General features: G+C 45.5%; 1 protein-coding gene across 2 annotated transcripts in view; it reads right to left on the bottom strand.

Moving 5' to 3' along the window:
• Positions 1-7,711: 7,711 nt before the first annotated feature.
• CCDC137 (coiled-coil domain containing 137) overlaps positions 7,712-15,991 on the bottom strand; it is a 227,398-nt gene continuing 219,118 nt past the window's right edge. For both annotated transcript variants that reach the window (XM_044085041.1, XM_044085042.1), the window contains exon 6: positions 7,712-8,429. In XM_044085041.1, coding sequence (XP_043940976.1) covers positions 8,226-8,429 — 204 coding nt within the window. In that variant the 3' untranslated portion in view covers positions 7,712-8,225. The remainder of the gene's footprint in view (positions 8,430-15,991) is intronic.

The raw sequence follows: 15,991 nt of genomic DNA on the forward strand, positions 1-15,991 counted from the left end.
TCTTCTGTCAGGTAAGCCATTTGAGAGGCTGTGTCTAGTTTGGCTCCTAAGAAGGTTATTTGTTGGGATGGTTGAAGTCTTGACTTTTGGAAGTTGACTGTGTATCCCAGAGCCTGAAGTAATCGTATGACATAGTTCAAGTTTTTTGTCAACATCAATTTGTCGTCCGCTTGTATGAGGCAGTCGTCCAGGTACGGGTAAATTTGGATCCCCTGGAGCCGGCAATGAGCAATTACTGAAGCCAGGCATTTTGTGAATACTCTGGGCGCAGTAGATAAGCCAAATGGCAATGCTGAGAATTGATAATGCTCTGGCCCCGCAAGAAATCTGAGGTATCTTCTGCAACTGTGTCTGATAGGGACATGCAGGTATGCCTCCTTGAGGTCCAGAGTAACCAGCCAAGACCCCTTGCCCAGCATGGGAAGGAGTTGCTGTAGAGTCAGCATTTTGAACTTTGGTACTATAAGAAAGGTGTTTAATGCGGACAAATCCAGTATTGGTCTCCATTGAGTTTCTTTTCTTGGAACAAGGAACAGTCGAGTAAAACTCCTGGCCTTGTTCTTGTTGTGGAACTCTTTCTATTGCTTTTATCCGAGCCAGCAGAGAAATTTGCTTGATAGCCTCTGCCCTCTGGTTTTGTGGAAGGTTTGGCATGCCTTGTTTTCTTGGTAGGGTATGAAAATGTAACCTGTAACCTTGGTCTATAATGTCCAAAATCCATTTGTCCTTTGTCAATCTGTGCCAATTGTCTGAAAACAGAGATAATTTTCCGCCCAAGGGAGCTTCTATTTGTTCCTTGGTAGGCGGAAGTAGAGGAAAGTCATTGAGATTGTGGCTGTGGGGCAGGGGAAACCCGTGTCACTTCTTTGGTTTGCTGGCTGCCATTGTCGTCCCCTGTAAGGGCCTCTGTATTGTCCTCTTCCTCGGCCACGTCTGTTTTTACCCCTTTGAAATTTTTCAGGATTAGGAAAGGACCAGTTTTTTGAAGGCCAATTCCTACTGAATCTGGGGGGCTGAACCTGGAGGAAATCTTTAACCGTCTGAACCGATTTTGCTTTTTCCTCGATGGACTTTAACACATCTTTAGCATTAGCATCAAAAAGCTTGTTCTTTTCCAAGGGTGCATCCAGAAGTTTTGCCTTAACATGCTCTGGTAGAGGTTGTTCTTTTAACCATGCATGTCTACGAATGACTGCCCCTTTCATAGCTGCCCTACATGAAGCTTCCAGTGCATCATATCCCCACTGCAGGAAGTGATTGCTGACTTGCTGAGAGTTATGTACAGCTTTCTGCAAAGACTTCCTGTCTAAAGGATCAGGAGAGGCCAATGTTTTCTGTAAATCTTCTAACAGGAAATCCTGATATTGTAACATATGAAAAAGGCAATTCAAAGCTCTCATAGATAAAGTAGTGGAGGTGTAGACCTTTTTCCCCATCTCTAATGACCTAGCTTCCCTGTTGGAAGGCAAGGGATTTTTAGAGGTGGAAGCTGAAACACCTTTAGGTCCCTGAGAAATAGTTTCCAAATCAACAGTATGGGCCCTGAATAAATGGGAATGTGTTTCTGGGACCCTGTAATACCTGTCTGGCTTGGCTGGAGCAGGAGGAAGAGAATCAGGGGTAACACTGGAGTCAGAATATAAATCATCCAAAACATCAAGCACAGGAGGAATAGCTAAGGGCCTGTGCTGGGGCTTTTTAAGGAAAGTTCGAAGGCGCTTTCTGGAATCAGAATATTCCTGGCCTTGCCACTTGAAATGTTCCCTCATGGTATGCAGAACTTCCCCAAAAGAAATATCCTCAGGAGGGGAGGCCAAGGGGATGGAATCCTCTGCATCCGAGTCCTCATAGGTCTGGAAGAGCTCTTCCTGGCCATCGGAGTGGACAGAGTCCTCAGAATCTTCATCTGAAGGGATAGGGTCAGAGGGTTCAACCCGGGGCCTCTTAACAGAAGGAGGCTGGGATCCTCTCTCAGGATGGGCCTGTGAACCTCTAATCATAGAAATTAAGTCTGCGGCCATAGTCATGATTTGTGTCTCTGGAGTAGGCTGGGGTAAGACTTTAGCAGTAAGGTGCTTGGTCTTGCTGGCTGCCTTAGCCCGAGTGTAGGCCTTAATAGACATGGCCATAGGAGGCCTGGCAGCTCCACGTGCAGGAGTGACCTTATCTACAGCAATGGTCTCGGGCATTTCCTCGGTTTCAGTATCCGGAGGAAAATCTATAACTGGCGTCGGGAGTGGTATCCGGTATCGGAGTCGTCGGTAATGCGGTGTCTTCGGGTCGGAGCGGTGGAATAACCGTCTCAGGGGGAACCGGCGCACTCGCGGTAGGTTTTGGCGTGGAGTCGGTGGTAGACGCGGGCTGAGGATGTCGGTCCCGGCCCTTTTGTTTCTTGGGCGTTTGCGATGTTGGAAGTTCCGACGGCATTGTATAAGCAAATTTTTCGCCGAAAAAATCTTCAGCGAACTCCGCCCGGCGCCTGAGAGTGTGCTTATTGAAGCGAGTACAGGTGACACAGGCTGAGACGTCGTGGTCTGGGCCAAGGCAAGGAAGACAGTAAGAGTGGAAATCCTTATGAGGTATTTGTTTACCACAAGAAAGACAATTGTTAACTTTTTCAGTAATTTCTGACATCGGCTGAGGCAAGAAAAGGTCCCCAACGGGGTACTTAGCTTTTTTGATGACTTCGGAATCGAAGAATACAGGAGCTGACCGACCGGCACTTGCGAACTGCTTCTGCTTCGGGCACCGCGCGGCAAGAAAGACTGAAGAAAATGGCGTCGGCTGATGCTTATGTACTCCAGCCGCTCTGACGTCGGAGAGAAATGCGACATCAGCCGACGTCAGACCCAGACTTTGGAATCCAGCCGACCGAGGGCTGCCTGAGGCAGGACAACCCATATGTTATGACTGCAGTTGCATTCTTGAAGGACATCCATTCTATGTCTCCCAGCTCATAAGCAAGGGTATGGCATCCGGGTCCAAGGAATTTAACAGCTGCAATGCCCTCAAAGGTTCCTTACCAGGAGAATCCAAAGTATGAGTACCCTGTCCGACACAGATCGCCTTAAGATCCTATTACTGTACTCAGTAACCTGTAGGAGACTGAGAGACGTTCTATGCTTGCATACAAGACATCTTCAGACCCAGCTCTGATGGATCTCTTGCACATCCACTAAACAAACAGCACAAAAACACAAGATCCTAAGACCTGAACTTTGCCTGTGACAAGAGATTCAGGTGCGTCTCAAAGGATTCCCCTATTGTGGAATAAGCTCCCCATCTACATGAAGCAAAGTTCATCCCTGACCCTGCTCAAATGTAATCTAGATCACTGAATGGGAAATTACAAATTTATCTCCAGTCTGGCCTCCATGTCTCTGATGAACAGAGGCTGAGAGGAAATTAGTTAACCCCCAACTAACATACCTCCCCCACATAGCCCTTAAGTTACTTCCTTATTAACGTACCCCACAAAAGGAATTCTGGGACAAAACTGGGTTGGGTTGCAAGGCTAGGCTTGTAAAAACCTTGGTGGTCATTAGCCTAGTATAAATATATAAACTTATAACAATGGAATGATCTAATTCACTCTAATACACCCCCCCTAGATTTATCCTTGGTTAAAAAATAATTGCAATGCTGTAAAGTAGCAAACACATGATACAATTAATATAGCACAGGTACTGTACTCTACAGTGACTCATGATGTTCATAGGTTCATACTAGGCTATCTGCCCGAGGGCATTTACAAGCCTAGCCCATAGTTTTGTGGCTTACGCCACCCCTTTAGTATGGGGAACTATACCCATTATTTTGCTGTGCCTCTGTCGAGCAGTGACACTGAGGTAATCCCTGGGGTATATCTGCGATCTCCCATCCATTGGTCAAGATTTCTCTTGAACAAGGCCAGCGAGGTGCTCTGCCTCACATATACCGGGATTTTATTCCACAGCATAGGGAGTCTTTGGGTGATGAATATATCCTCCAGCACGCCCTATTAATAGCCGTGTCGAGGTTTAAGTCTCCGCCCTTGTGGCTCTGACGGATCTAGATTTTTGAGGTGCAGCATATTCATTAAATCTGGGTTTGACATGGCCTTGTATGTTAGGCAAAGGTCACCTCTGAGCAAGCGGTGCGACTGAATAGAGCTGGAGTTCTTTCAATCGGGCAGCATAGGACAGATGTTTGAGACCCTTTATCCTTTTGGTGAGGAACTTTGTGGCCTCTCCAGCTGCTGCAAGTGTCGGGTCAGATACATTCCGAATGGGGCATTGTACTCAATCATTGGTCTGATGAGTGATGAGTATAGGGAGACTATGACCTCCCTTGATCTAGATGAGAATCCCTTCCTGATAAGGTGGGCAATGTAGAAGGTCTTCCTAACTACTTTAGCTACATGGGTGTCGAATGACAGACTACTATCAACCTGGGTCCCCAGGTCCCTGATAACTTCTTCTGTGCTCAGTGGATTGCCACCTATTTGGTAGCTAGGGTAACCTTGTTTTTCCCAAGGGTATGACTATGCATTTTTGGCATTTAACTTTAGGCCATGGCTCTGGCACCAGTTATCCGCTTCTGTGAGACCCTTCTGAAGGATATCTGTGTCAGATGTGTTTTCTACTATGGCCCAGTTTGCAGTCATCTGCAAACTTTGTCAGCCATAACCCTCCTGTGTTTGCTTGTACTCGGAAAAGTAGATGCCAAACAAGAGTGGGCCCAGGACTGAGCCCTGTGGTACACCACTTGTGACAGGCTTTGAGTCTGACATGGCGCCAGCAACTCTGACCCTGTGGGTTCTGTCACTCAGCCAGTTTGCAACCCATCTTGTGATGTATGGGTTAACATTTAAGCTGATGAGTTTTTCAATGATACCCGAGTGGGGTATTGTATCAAGGCCTTCGCCATATCAAGGTAGGCTGTATGGACTGCCTTTCCTCATCAATGGCTTTGGTGACTGTTTCAAAAGTCAACCAAGTTTAGAAGGCATGATCTGCCTTTGACAAAGCCAAACTGGGATGGATCCAAAGTCTGCAAATTCCCTATGTCTTTATTTATGAGGTCCATTATGATCCTCTCCATGGCTTTGCAGATAAGGCTTGTCAAGCTAATGGGCGGTAATTTCCAGGGTCGGTGGAGGCACCGCCTTTGTGAAGTGGGACCACAGTTGCAGTGCGCCACTCCTGGACGTATCCAGAGGTAAGACTATGATTAAACAGCTGTCCTAGCTGTGGGTTTAATTCCTCGTTGAGTTCGTGGAGCACACAGCCGGGGACACCATCAGGTCCCATGGATGCTGTGTTTTTGCTTTGGAGAGAGCAGTTCTCACTTGGGCGTTGGAGATGTTTGGGGGCTGCAATCGCTTGGTATAGATATCTCTCCTTTGGGGAGAAGTTTGCACTGAACCTGTCAGCCAGTATGTTGGCAATGTCTGTAGGATCAGTAATCTTCACATCATTTTGAACTAGTTCTGAGCATATCTGGGAGTTTCCTCCCAGGTTTCTAACATAGCTAAAGAAGGCCTTATGATTGTCTTTTGAGTCTTTAGCTATTTTTCTCTCAAAATTTGCTTTGGATGATTTTATGAGAGCTCTTAGTTTTTACTTATAGTGATCAAGGGTGTCTTACCTTTTAAGGATTTTGCTCTATCTTGTAGTAGCTTCCTCCTTTTGTTGTAGAGTTTGTTTATGACTGGGGTCCACCAGACTGGACACTTGCCTTTGGTACAAAGAGTCTTTGTTTTGCTTGGGATTGCCTTATCCATGCAGTCCTGCAGGTGCTGGTAGAAGGCATTTGTAAGTGATTCAGCGGCTTGGGTACTGTTTTCCATGGCTCGGGGCCTTAAAGGAGACCACACTAGTCTTTAGAAGTGTGAAGTCGGCTTTCGAGAAGTTCTTTACTGTGGTCTTTTTTATTTCAGGTGGGGATGGGATGAGGACCTCCAGCGAGATTAGTTTGTGATCTGATCTCACCAGTGAGGGGTATACTTCCGGTGTTGAACATTGTGCTCCCATGTTCGTGATGATGAGATCAAGTATGTTTTCTCCTCTTGTGGGGATGGTGACTAGTTGTTCCATGGCATTTGAGTTTATGAATTCCAGGAACTTTTGGGCTAGAGTGTTTGGGCTTGAGTAGTGTTCCCAGTCTATATTAGGGTAATTGAATTCACCTAGTATGATGGTGTTTGGTGATACATTTATCCCCTCTAGTGTTTTCAGGAAGGCCATGTGAGGTTCCTGTGTTTGTGAGGGTGGCCTGTAACATGCTGCAATTTGCAGAGCAGTCTTGCCTATGGTTAATTGCACCTGGATGGTCTCCGATGCATCGTGCGTTGCCACCAGTCTTGAGGTGTGGGTGTCTTTGATGAATATGGATATCCCCCCTCCTTTCTTGGTATTGTCCGGATTTTGGGGCCGGAACGCATGATAAGAGGTAAAACCTGATAGTGCTGGGGTGCTCTCAGGAGCCTTGAACCAGGTTTCTATCACTGCACAGACATCGATGTTCTCCATACTGAGAAGGGCCTCGAGTGCGTGCATTTTGAGATTTAGACTTCTGGCATTGAGCAGCATTACCCTTAGTTTTTTCCTTTTTGTGTTCTAGGGTGGTAGGTTTAGAATTTGAGCCTTGCCTAAAAGGCACTATGGGGTGGCAAGAGCCTTTGCCAATATCCGAATCCCAGGGTGACAGGTGCAAGCCGTCCCTTAAGCAGCGTGGCTTGTCCAGCATGTCATCCCAGGCAGACAGACATTGATCCCCTTTGAATGACACCAGAGTTTAAGCCAATTGTTAAAGCTGATCATCTTATCTCTGTATTGTGGCATCATTCTTGGTGAAGGTAGGATACTGCTCAAGGTCAGGGTCATACCTGCCTGAGCTACATAATCAGAGAGCTCCTCAATGTCTCTTTTCATGTAGTCCAAGGAGGTACGTCTCAGGTTGTTTACACCAGCGTGGACAATGACTGAGTCGTATTTGTACCTGCTGTTGAGAGACCTGAGTGCTTGCGTTATGTGGCGGATTCTAGCGCCCGACAGGCAGCTTACTGTGACCTTCTCCTTACTCAGTCTGGTGAGCGGGACGTCAGTGTGTCTGACTATGGAGTCACCAATGACTAGTGTGTCTGGCATTGTGTTTGGCCTTAAGGGCTGTGACTGTTTGACACTCTGACTGTGTGAGGTCTATGTGTTGCAGGTGTTGTGTTCTGAGGTGGTGGTTGTTTGGGTGTCTGCTTTGGTTGGACTGGCTGAATGTATGCAGTCAAGATTAATTAGTTTTTATATGCTTCAAAGGAAAAATAATTATTGGGAAGTAGCCTGCATATCTTCAAAATGAGAAATTATATTGTTTTAACAATTCAAAGCACACATTTGTATAGTAGAATTAATGCTCACTCCATATGCTGTACCCTTTACTAGCCTGCAATGCTGTAGTAGGCACGGCAGAATCAATATAGCATTTAAACAAGAAAATGCCATCATTTACTAAATACCTTTTTATGGGGATTTCTCAAATATAAAGAAGGTTCTGAGAAGTTGTCACATTTGGATACATAAAAAGCAAGCAGGTGCTATCTGTAAGAGCCACCCGAGACTGGTGAACTACAAAAACAATGGGTCATCCTTTATCCTTCTTATTCTACTACCAGTCCATGAATGTATTACACCATTTCACGTCTCTATATGTCTAGTATAACTTTGCTGAATAAGAATTTTAAGATATGCTGTATTTATTTTCATGAACTAGCATGCTTCATTTTTTGAAGCAAGAGTTTACTATAGAAATACGGAGAAAATAAATAGTTTGATATGACTATAATTACAAATTGTGCAAGACCTACTGCATAATTCTTCTAGATAACCTAATGTAGAAAACATCACAAGTTTACAAAAGTAGGCAAGTCAGGCAAACATACTAAGAAAATAAAATGACATTCCCCACACAATTTCTGTACAAAATATGGTAGATCACTGTTTCCAGTACTGAGTGTCTCAGACCATCCCTCTTTCCCTATGATTCCATCCACATACAGCATCAGTTTATTTTTGCAAACACTGATGTAAATTTTTGGCAGCAGACATCAGACTAGTTAAAACATTTCAGGTCGTCAAGTAAATATATTTATAAATAAGTTTTCTCTACGAGTTACTTGACACTTTCTTATGACCTTGAAATCTAAGCCCCAAAGTTTCCCAGTCCAAGTCTCCAGTCTTTATAAAATGCTTTTAATCAAACTTATTCATTGAACTGGCTGTGTATTTTGTCTGTGTCTGTGACTTTTGCTTGAGTTTCTTTAAATCTCTGTATGCCTTCACAACCCGAGCTCTTTCTTCCAACATCAACCTCTGCCGGGCCATTGATGATGCTCGTGGCTTTATTCCAGGTGACGCATTAAACAGACTCTTCAGAAGCAATGACTTCTGTCCAGGCTGAGTAGGGAAAAAGAAGAGGAAAAAAAACAAATTAATGTTATCAGAAATTAAGCAAGCAAAACTTTATACCAGTGACAGAAATGCTGACCAGGCTAGGAAATAAATTCAACACAAACAAGCTCAAACTTTCATAGCAGCTAGATTGCCTTTCTCAGAATGGTCATGCCAAAAGTCTCTTACTCACTTTTCTCATAATGAGCACCACTAGCAAGCACAACTGACCATGTATAACAATGGTAACAGCAGAGGTTATTTTTTCTGTTTTATTACTTAGCACTACGCAGAATCTTATCTAGTTTAAACTCTGCTATAAGGGAGTGTTCATTTATTGAGGATTAATCAAAAAGCTGGTTGTGTTGTGAATCATGACATTAAGCAACCAAATTACATATTAATTAGGGGCATCAAGCCACCCATATCAAAAGCAAGTCACAAAAAATATTAAGAGCTGACAATGCAGCTAGTCTCTCCAGGGTAATCAATGACCTATTAAAGTTAATCCCCCAGTTACATTTACTGCTACATTTAAGTGTAAAAGGCAACAGAATATCTTTTACGCTACTTAACTATATATTCACTTTGGATGCAATTAAGGTATGCCATTACAGCCATGGCCACGCAAGGCTGAAAAAGAAGTTATGTACTCACCATAACGTTCCAGGTTTGTAGTCCATCTTGCCCTTCATTCTTACAAATGGGTTCGGAGCACAGGATTACAAAAGCTCAGTCTCTTAGTTGGCTTGTGGCAAGGTAGGTATCCCATAGTGCACTAGTAAGAATCCCCAGATCTTGTTTGCTGCTGACTATACAAACGATAGAAAGGTTATCCACAAGGAACAAAGATGAAAGGTCTCCACCCTACCAAAGGCAATACTATCCTGTCTCCAGATTCTCCAAGGATATACAGATGGGGGTAGGTGGGTGGGTTCGTAAGAATAAAGGGCGAGATGGTCTACAAACACAGAACATTACGGTGAGTACATAACTTCTTTATGTTCTGTAGTCCTATCTCGCCTTCATTCTTACATATGGGACAGCGTCCCTAGCACCATTTTCTGGTGTGGCTCACAGGAATATACTTCTAAGAACTGTGGAACCGAAAGAGGCTCTACCACTTGAGGTCAAATCCAATTTGTAATGAGTAATATAGGTATGAGGGGTAGCTCAAGTTGCTGCTGCACAAATACTGTCAATTGGGACTCTGGCCTGAAAAGCAGCAGATGTGGATAGGGATCTGGTAAAGTGAGCCTTAATTTTAAAGGGAAGTTTCTTTCCAATGGAAGAGTAGATAAATGAGATACAGTTGGAAATCCAATTAGTTACCTTAGAGACTGGCAGACCTATCCTAGTTTCAGAAAAGGATACAAACAATTGGTCTGATTTTCTAAGTTCCTTGGTTCTATGTATATAGAACCGTAACTGTCTGTGAACATCAAGTTGATGAAATTTATATTCTGCACTGTTTGAATGATTAGGAAAAAATACAGGCAGTTCGATAGTTTGGTTCAAATTAGACAGAGCAAACTTTGGGAATGAAGGAAGGGTTTGTACGAAGGGAAACTCTGTCTCAAGTAAGGAGGTGTGACTGACCGTGCTTGCAACTTCTGACACCCTTCGAGCGGATGTAATAGCTACTAGAAAAATGGTCTTCCAAGACAGAAACTTCCGTTCACAAGAGTGTGCGGGTTCAAAGGGCGGGGAAGCTAAGTTTGGACAGAACAAAATTTAGATCCCAAGGAGATGCATGTTCCTGAAAAGGAGGTCTTAGCAAGGTAGTGCCTTTAAGGAAAGTTTTACACAATCTGTGAGCCATCAGACTGGGCTCATGTTGTCCAAGATGAAAAGTGGATATCGCTGCCAGCTGAACTTTAATTGTAGCAGCAGCTGATCCCTGATGGAAGAGTTCGGTCAGGAATTCTAACATCAAGGGGATGGAGGCTGTGTAAGGATTTACATTTTTCTCTCTTGCCCAGATAGAAAATCTTCTCCATTTGCTAGCATATAATTTCCTCGTGGAAGGTCTGTGGGAAGACATGAGGATATGGGTCACACTGCAGGTGAAAAATCATGAAGCCTGACTAGGGATGGAAGTGGAGCAGCCACGCTGGCAAATTGAGGGTGTGGAGGCAGGGGTGAAGGGAACCTGACGTGTGTCAAGAGGTCCGGAACTGGGTCCAGAGTCCATGCATCGTCTAGGAGGTGAGGCCCGAGGAAGGGGAACCAAATCTGATGAGGCTAGTAAGGAGTGATCAGAATAATTTTGCATCCCAAGGACTTTGCTTTCTGGATTCACTTTCGAAATGAGTGGAAAGGGGGGAAATGCATAAAGAAGTTTCGGAGGCCAATTGTGAAAAAGTGAGTCTCTCGGTGACTCCCCCGGAGGGGTGATAAGGGAGAAGTAGCTGCTGCATTTTGCATTGATTGGACTGGCAAACAGATCGCAGCAAGGCAATCCCCATTTGCGGAAAATTTGTTCCGTGACTTTCTGACTCAGAGACCACTCGTGTGGCATCAAGATTGCCCTGCTGAGCTTGTCGGCTATCAAAATGGTTGTCCCGGGGATATGCATTGCTACTAGAAAGCGCTGGGAAAATATCGCCCACTGCCAAACACGAAGAGCCTCTCGCCACAGGGGGAAAGATCTGGTTCCTCCCTGCTTGTTTAGATACCATACCACTGACATTGTCCGATTGGACTGCTATCGTCCATAAAGGAAGAAAGTCATAAAGTGCATGCAATACTAGTAGCACTGCTCATCTCTAGGACACTGATATGCAAGTGAGCCTTGTGATCTTGCCATGTGCCTTCGACAGTCCTGCCTAGATAATGCCCCCCCCCCACCTGGGAGGCATCTGTGGTCACAGTAGCAATGCGTTGGTGAGGAAGGAAGGGTGTCTCTGTAGTCAGTTGATCAGGCTGAATCCACCAACGAAGGTCTTTTTTGCAAGATTCTGTTATGAGAATATGATGAGATAGAGGCAGTTGTTGAAAAGACCACTGGGAAAAAAATAGCCATCGAAGGATTCGCATATGCAATCTGGCTAGTGGAACTAGAGTTATGGTAGAAGCCATGGTCCCTAAAAGGTTCAGCACTGTCTTGGCCTTGACTTTTTGTTGAGGAAGAAAGCTGTAGATCTCGTCTGAGATTTTGAATTCTGTCTGCAGGAAGACGAGCCATCATGGCGACTGTGCATTTCAGCGGCTATAAAAGTCACAAACTGAGAGGGTGACACGGCAGACTTTTCCCAATTTATCGTAATTTCTAGCTGGGTGCAGAGCTGGATGGTTGAATCCCTGGCTTGTAGGAGTAGGTGCCTGGTGGTGGCGGTCAGGAGCCAACCGTCCAGGTACGGTAACACTTGGAATCCACAATGTCTCAAGTGAGCTGTCACTACTGCCATGCATTTGGTGAACACCCTGGTAATACCAAAGGGCAGAGCATGAAATTGGTAATGACTGGCTCCCAGCCGGAAGCATAGATGACTCCTTGATGCTCTATCCATTTAGATGTGGTAGTACGCATCCTGGAGGTCTATGGAGCGCATCTAATTGTCTTTCCCTAACAGAGGGAGTACAGACTGCAGGGTTACCATTTGGAACTTGGACTTCTTTATCGATTCGTTTAATTTGCTGAGGTCCAAAATGGGCCTCCAGTCCCCTGTTCATTTTGGCACTAAAAAGAATCTGGAGTAAGCTCCAAATCCTATCTGGCCTGCGGGGATGGTTTGGATGACTCTCTTTGAAAGCAACTTTTGAACTTCTATGGTTGCTTGATCCCTGTGATTGGGTGGAACATCTGGGATCTTCTTGGGGGTGTGGGGTGGAAGAAAAAAGGGTATGAAGTATCCTCTGGTGATTATTCTTTGTGTCCACTTGTCTAGGGTGATGCTGAGCCAGGCTTCTGGGTACAAAGATAAGCAACCCCCAACTGGCTCCAGAGTAGCGCAGCCGGGCCCCACATCAGGAGCGCTGAAAGGGACGACCACGAAAGGAATCGCGACCACCTTGGTTTTGCAGACCCCCCCACCTCTAGGGCGACGTCTACCATTAGCTCCTCCTCCCCTGCCTCCGAAGGAGGAATCACCCTGTGCGTCCAGGAAAAATCTCTAGGATTTCTTGAACCACATTTTGCTGCCTCTCTGACCCTTGGGGTATGGTCTAGAAGGGACAGCAAAACGTACTCCCACAGCAGAGAGTGTTTTCCCTTCCTGTTCGCACCTGGTGAGTGTATCTTCTACCTTTACCAACGTCCCCTTCGACGATTCCTCTTTGTTTGGATCAAAGGTAAATCTGAAGGGCTCCACAAAATTACATAAGTGCATCCAGGAGTGTCTCCTAATGGAATCTCCTGAATCCGCTGCCCTACCCGCTCCATCTGCTGCATAGGAAATCAGCCTCATGGAGGAGTTAACAATGAAGTTCAAGGTGGACAACTGAGCAGTAACTTTCTCAGGGACTCCCTCAGTTGATGTACCTTGGAGAGTATCTCCTCTCTCCTTTAGGAGATCTACTTGAAGCCTAATAAAATGTGTGAGGTAATTCAGCGATCTAAGAGTAAAAGCCGCTGAAGAGACGATACGCTTCCCGTATCTATCCACAGTTCGAGACTCCTTGTTCGGTGGATGGACAGATGTAGAAGTCTCCGCTAGTTCCTTCTTTGTGGCTGCCGGCACTACCATGGCATCTACAGGCACACCTTTGGTCAAGAACTCTCTCTCTTTGGGGGCTGACAGAAATTTATTGTGTCTTCATGGGTACTGGTTCCATAGCATCAGAAGTTTCCCCACACCTTTTGAGTAACTAGGTCCAGGAGCTCATCAAGAGGTGGAGACACCCAAGAGGTTGAAGGTTGAGACCCGAAATTCTTCAGGTACACTGACTCCTCATCAGAAGGGGTGACAGTGGGCCAGCCACCTCTCTGCTTCAGGATCTCTAAGATATCTACAAAGGAGATATCAGAAGATTACCTAGGGGACCCTTCTGACTCCGAGGTCAGTGTCCGAGGTGATGGACTCATCTGGGGAGTCTACATTCTTCCTCTTGCATGTCCTCTTACGAGGGGGCTCCACAGAAGGGTATTCTGGGGAGGTCTTGGAAGACTGGGGGCCACCCAAAGGGGGCTCCTGAGGCTGCGGGTCTCTGCTGCCGAGAGAGAGATGGTGCGGAGACAGAGGTCGGCGCTTGAGGGGGAAGAGTATCGGTACCCTTGTGTAGAGCTGATGACCGAGGCAGCAAGCTAATCATCTCGAATGCAGATCTTTAGCTCCAAGGACAGCCCCGGTTCTGAGGAAACAGAGGTAGCCCTCGGTTCCAAAGCAATCTGCTCCAAGATGGATGTAGGGTCCGAGCTCAACATACCCGACGCACCGAGAGGTAGGCTTGGCACAGAGGAAGTTCGGGTTCAAGCTTCCCTGTCGGGGCCGACTGGTGAGCTTCGGCTCCTAGAAACCAAGGTTGGCGCCAAAGGTGTCAGAGTGGAACTCGTCTCCAAGACAGACACAAGGGGTGCTAGAAAGTACAGTTGCATATACTTAACATAAATGTAGATGTTAGAGTGTATTTACTGTTGCAGTCATTACATTTGGGTTATCCTGATCCTGCTGGCAGGTTGTCCTCAGTCGGCCTGAATTCCAAACTCTTGGGTCCTGCGTCAGTTGCTGTCGCCTCTTCCCTGACGTCAGGTCGTCAGGGGTATAAAAGATACAGCCGATGCCATTTTATTTAGTTTTTCTTGCCCCAGATGTCAGGTGCCCCCAAAAAGGTAGGCTAAAAATATGTAAATAAAACATACATGCACCAAAATAAGCTTTACCTTCATCTATAAGCAAATGCACTACCTAGGTTGCATAGATTAGAGAAGTAAAGATAAGTTCCAGTAAAAATAAGGGGGGTGGCGGGTGGGTAACCTGGACTGCAACAGTGAATACACTCTAACATCTACATTTATGATAAGTGTACACAACTGTACTATGTTCTTCGTGTTTCACTGTTGCAGTCATTACATTTGGGTTGAGTCCCAAGGCTATGGTTGGGGGGCTGGAGCTAAACAGCATTAGGAGCGGCTATGAGGCCCTGCAGAACTGCAGTGGCAAAGCCTGCCCTGGATTTAGAGTAAAGAGGCAGATTGTAATGTTTTGTAAAGGTATGCACTGAACTCCAAGTAGCAGCCTCCAAAATGTCCTTTGTTGGTACTCCCCTGAGAAAGGCTGCAGAAGTGCCTGCAGCTCTGGTTGAATGTGGCCTAATGCCCTTAGGCATTGGTTTGCCATGCTGAGAGTAGAGCAGAAACAAATGCAGTGACCTATCCACTTTGAAACAGTCTGCTTGGAGATAGCCTTTCCTTGTGATGCTGTGGCATATGCCACTAGTAATTGCTTTGTCTTTCTGAAAACTTTAGTTTTGTCCAAATATAATCTAAGTTGTCGGTGTATGTCCAAAGAATGCAGAATTTTTCTCACCCTTGTTCTGTGGATTTGGATAAAAGGTTGGCAAACGAATTGTTTGGTTAAGGGGTACACTGGATACCACCTTAGGCATAAATGTAGGGTTGGTTCTCAGAGAGACCCTGTCTGGATAGAAAATGATAAAGGGTTCCACAGCCATGAGAGCCTGTAGCTCTGAAACTCGTCTTGCAGAAGTTATTGCTAGGAGCAGAGCTGTTTTCCAAGATAAGAACTTTATGTCCGCAGTAGCAGCTGGCTCAAAAGGCAGCAAGGTGAGTTTTTCCAAGACAAAACTTGAGGTCCCATGCAGGTATTGGCATTCTCCTAGGAGGCCTTAAGTTTTTGGCTCCTCTGAGGTGCTGCCTTAATAAAGGATGAGAAAAGAGTGGTGGCTCTGTATTGTAATGAGCCGAAATGGCAGAGGCATGGATTTTAATTGATGAAAAAGATAGGCCTTTGTCCAGCATCTCAGTTAAATATTGCAAAATCTGAGGAATATTTGGGACAGCTGTATCAGTTCCTTGAGCTTGGTTCCAAGCGCAAAATCTCTTCCATTTCCCAGCATAGGATTTTCTAGTAACTAGGCCTTCTGGCTTCTAAATTGACATCCATCACAGCTTTACTGAGAGGTGTGGTTTGTATGGCTACATTATCCGCCATGCTGCCAGGTTTAGGGTCCTGAGTTGGCTGTACAGAATCCGATTGTTTTGCTGGGACAGTAGATGAGGTATTTGAGGTAAGGTCCAGGCTGGGCATTGGGACAAGTTCCTTAAGATCAGATACCAGTACTGGCGTGGCCAGTCTGGGGCAATCAGAATCATTTTTGGTTTCTCCTGCCTGACCTTTAGGAGTACCTTGGGGAGGAGAAGAAAGGCATATACTGATAGGTTTGTCCAGTTGAAATATAAGGCGTCCACTTTTCAAGCTTGTCTGTGATAAGTCCTTGTGCAGAATCTTTTTAGTGGATTGTTTTGAGGAGAGGCAAATAGATCTATGTCCGGGCGTCCCCATTTCATTGTTATCATGTTGAAGACTTGTGGATCCAGGTGCCACTCGTGGGGATCCATGAGGTTTCTGCTTAGTTCGTCTGCCAGAGTATTTTCCTTTCTTGGCAAG

This window comes from Protopterus annectens, chromosome 10.part0, assembly GCF_019279795.1.
Source record: "Protopterus annectens isolate FY-2018-M chromosome 10.part0, PAN1.0, whole genome shotgun sequence".
Lineage (NCBI taxonomy): Eukaryota > Metazoa > Chordata > Ceratodontiformes > Protopteridae > Protopterus > Protopterus annectens.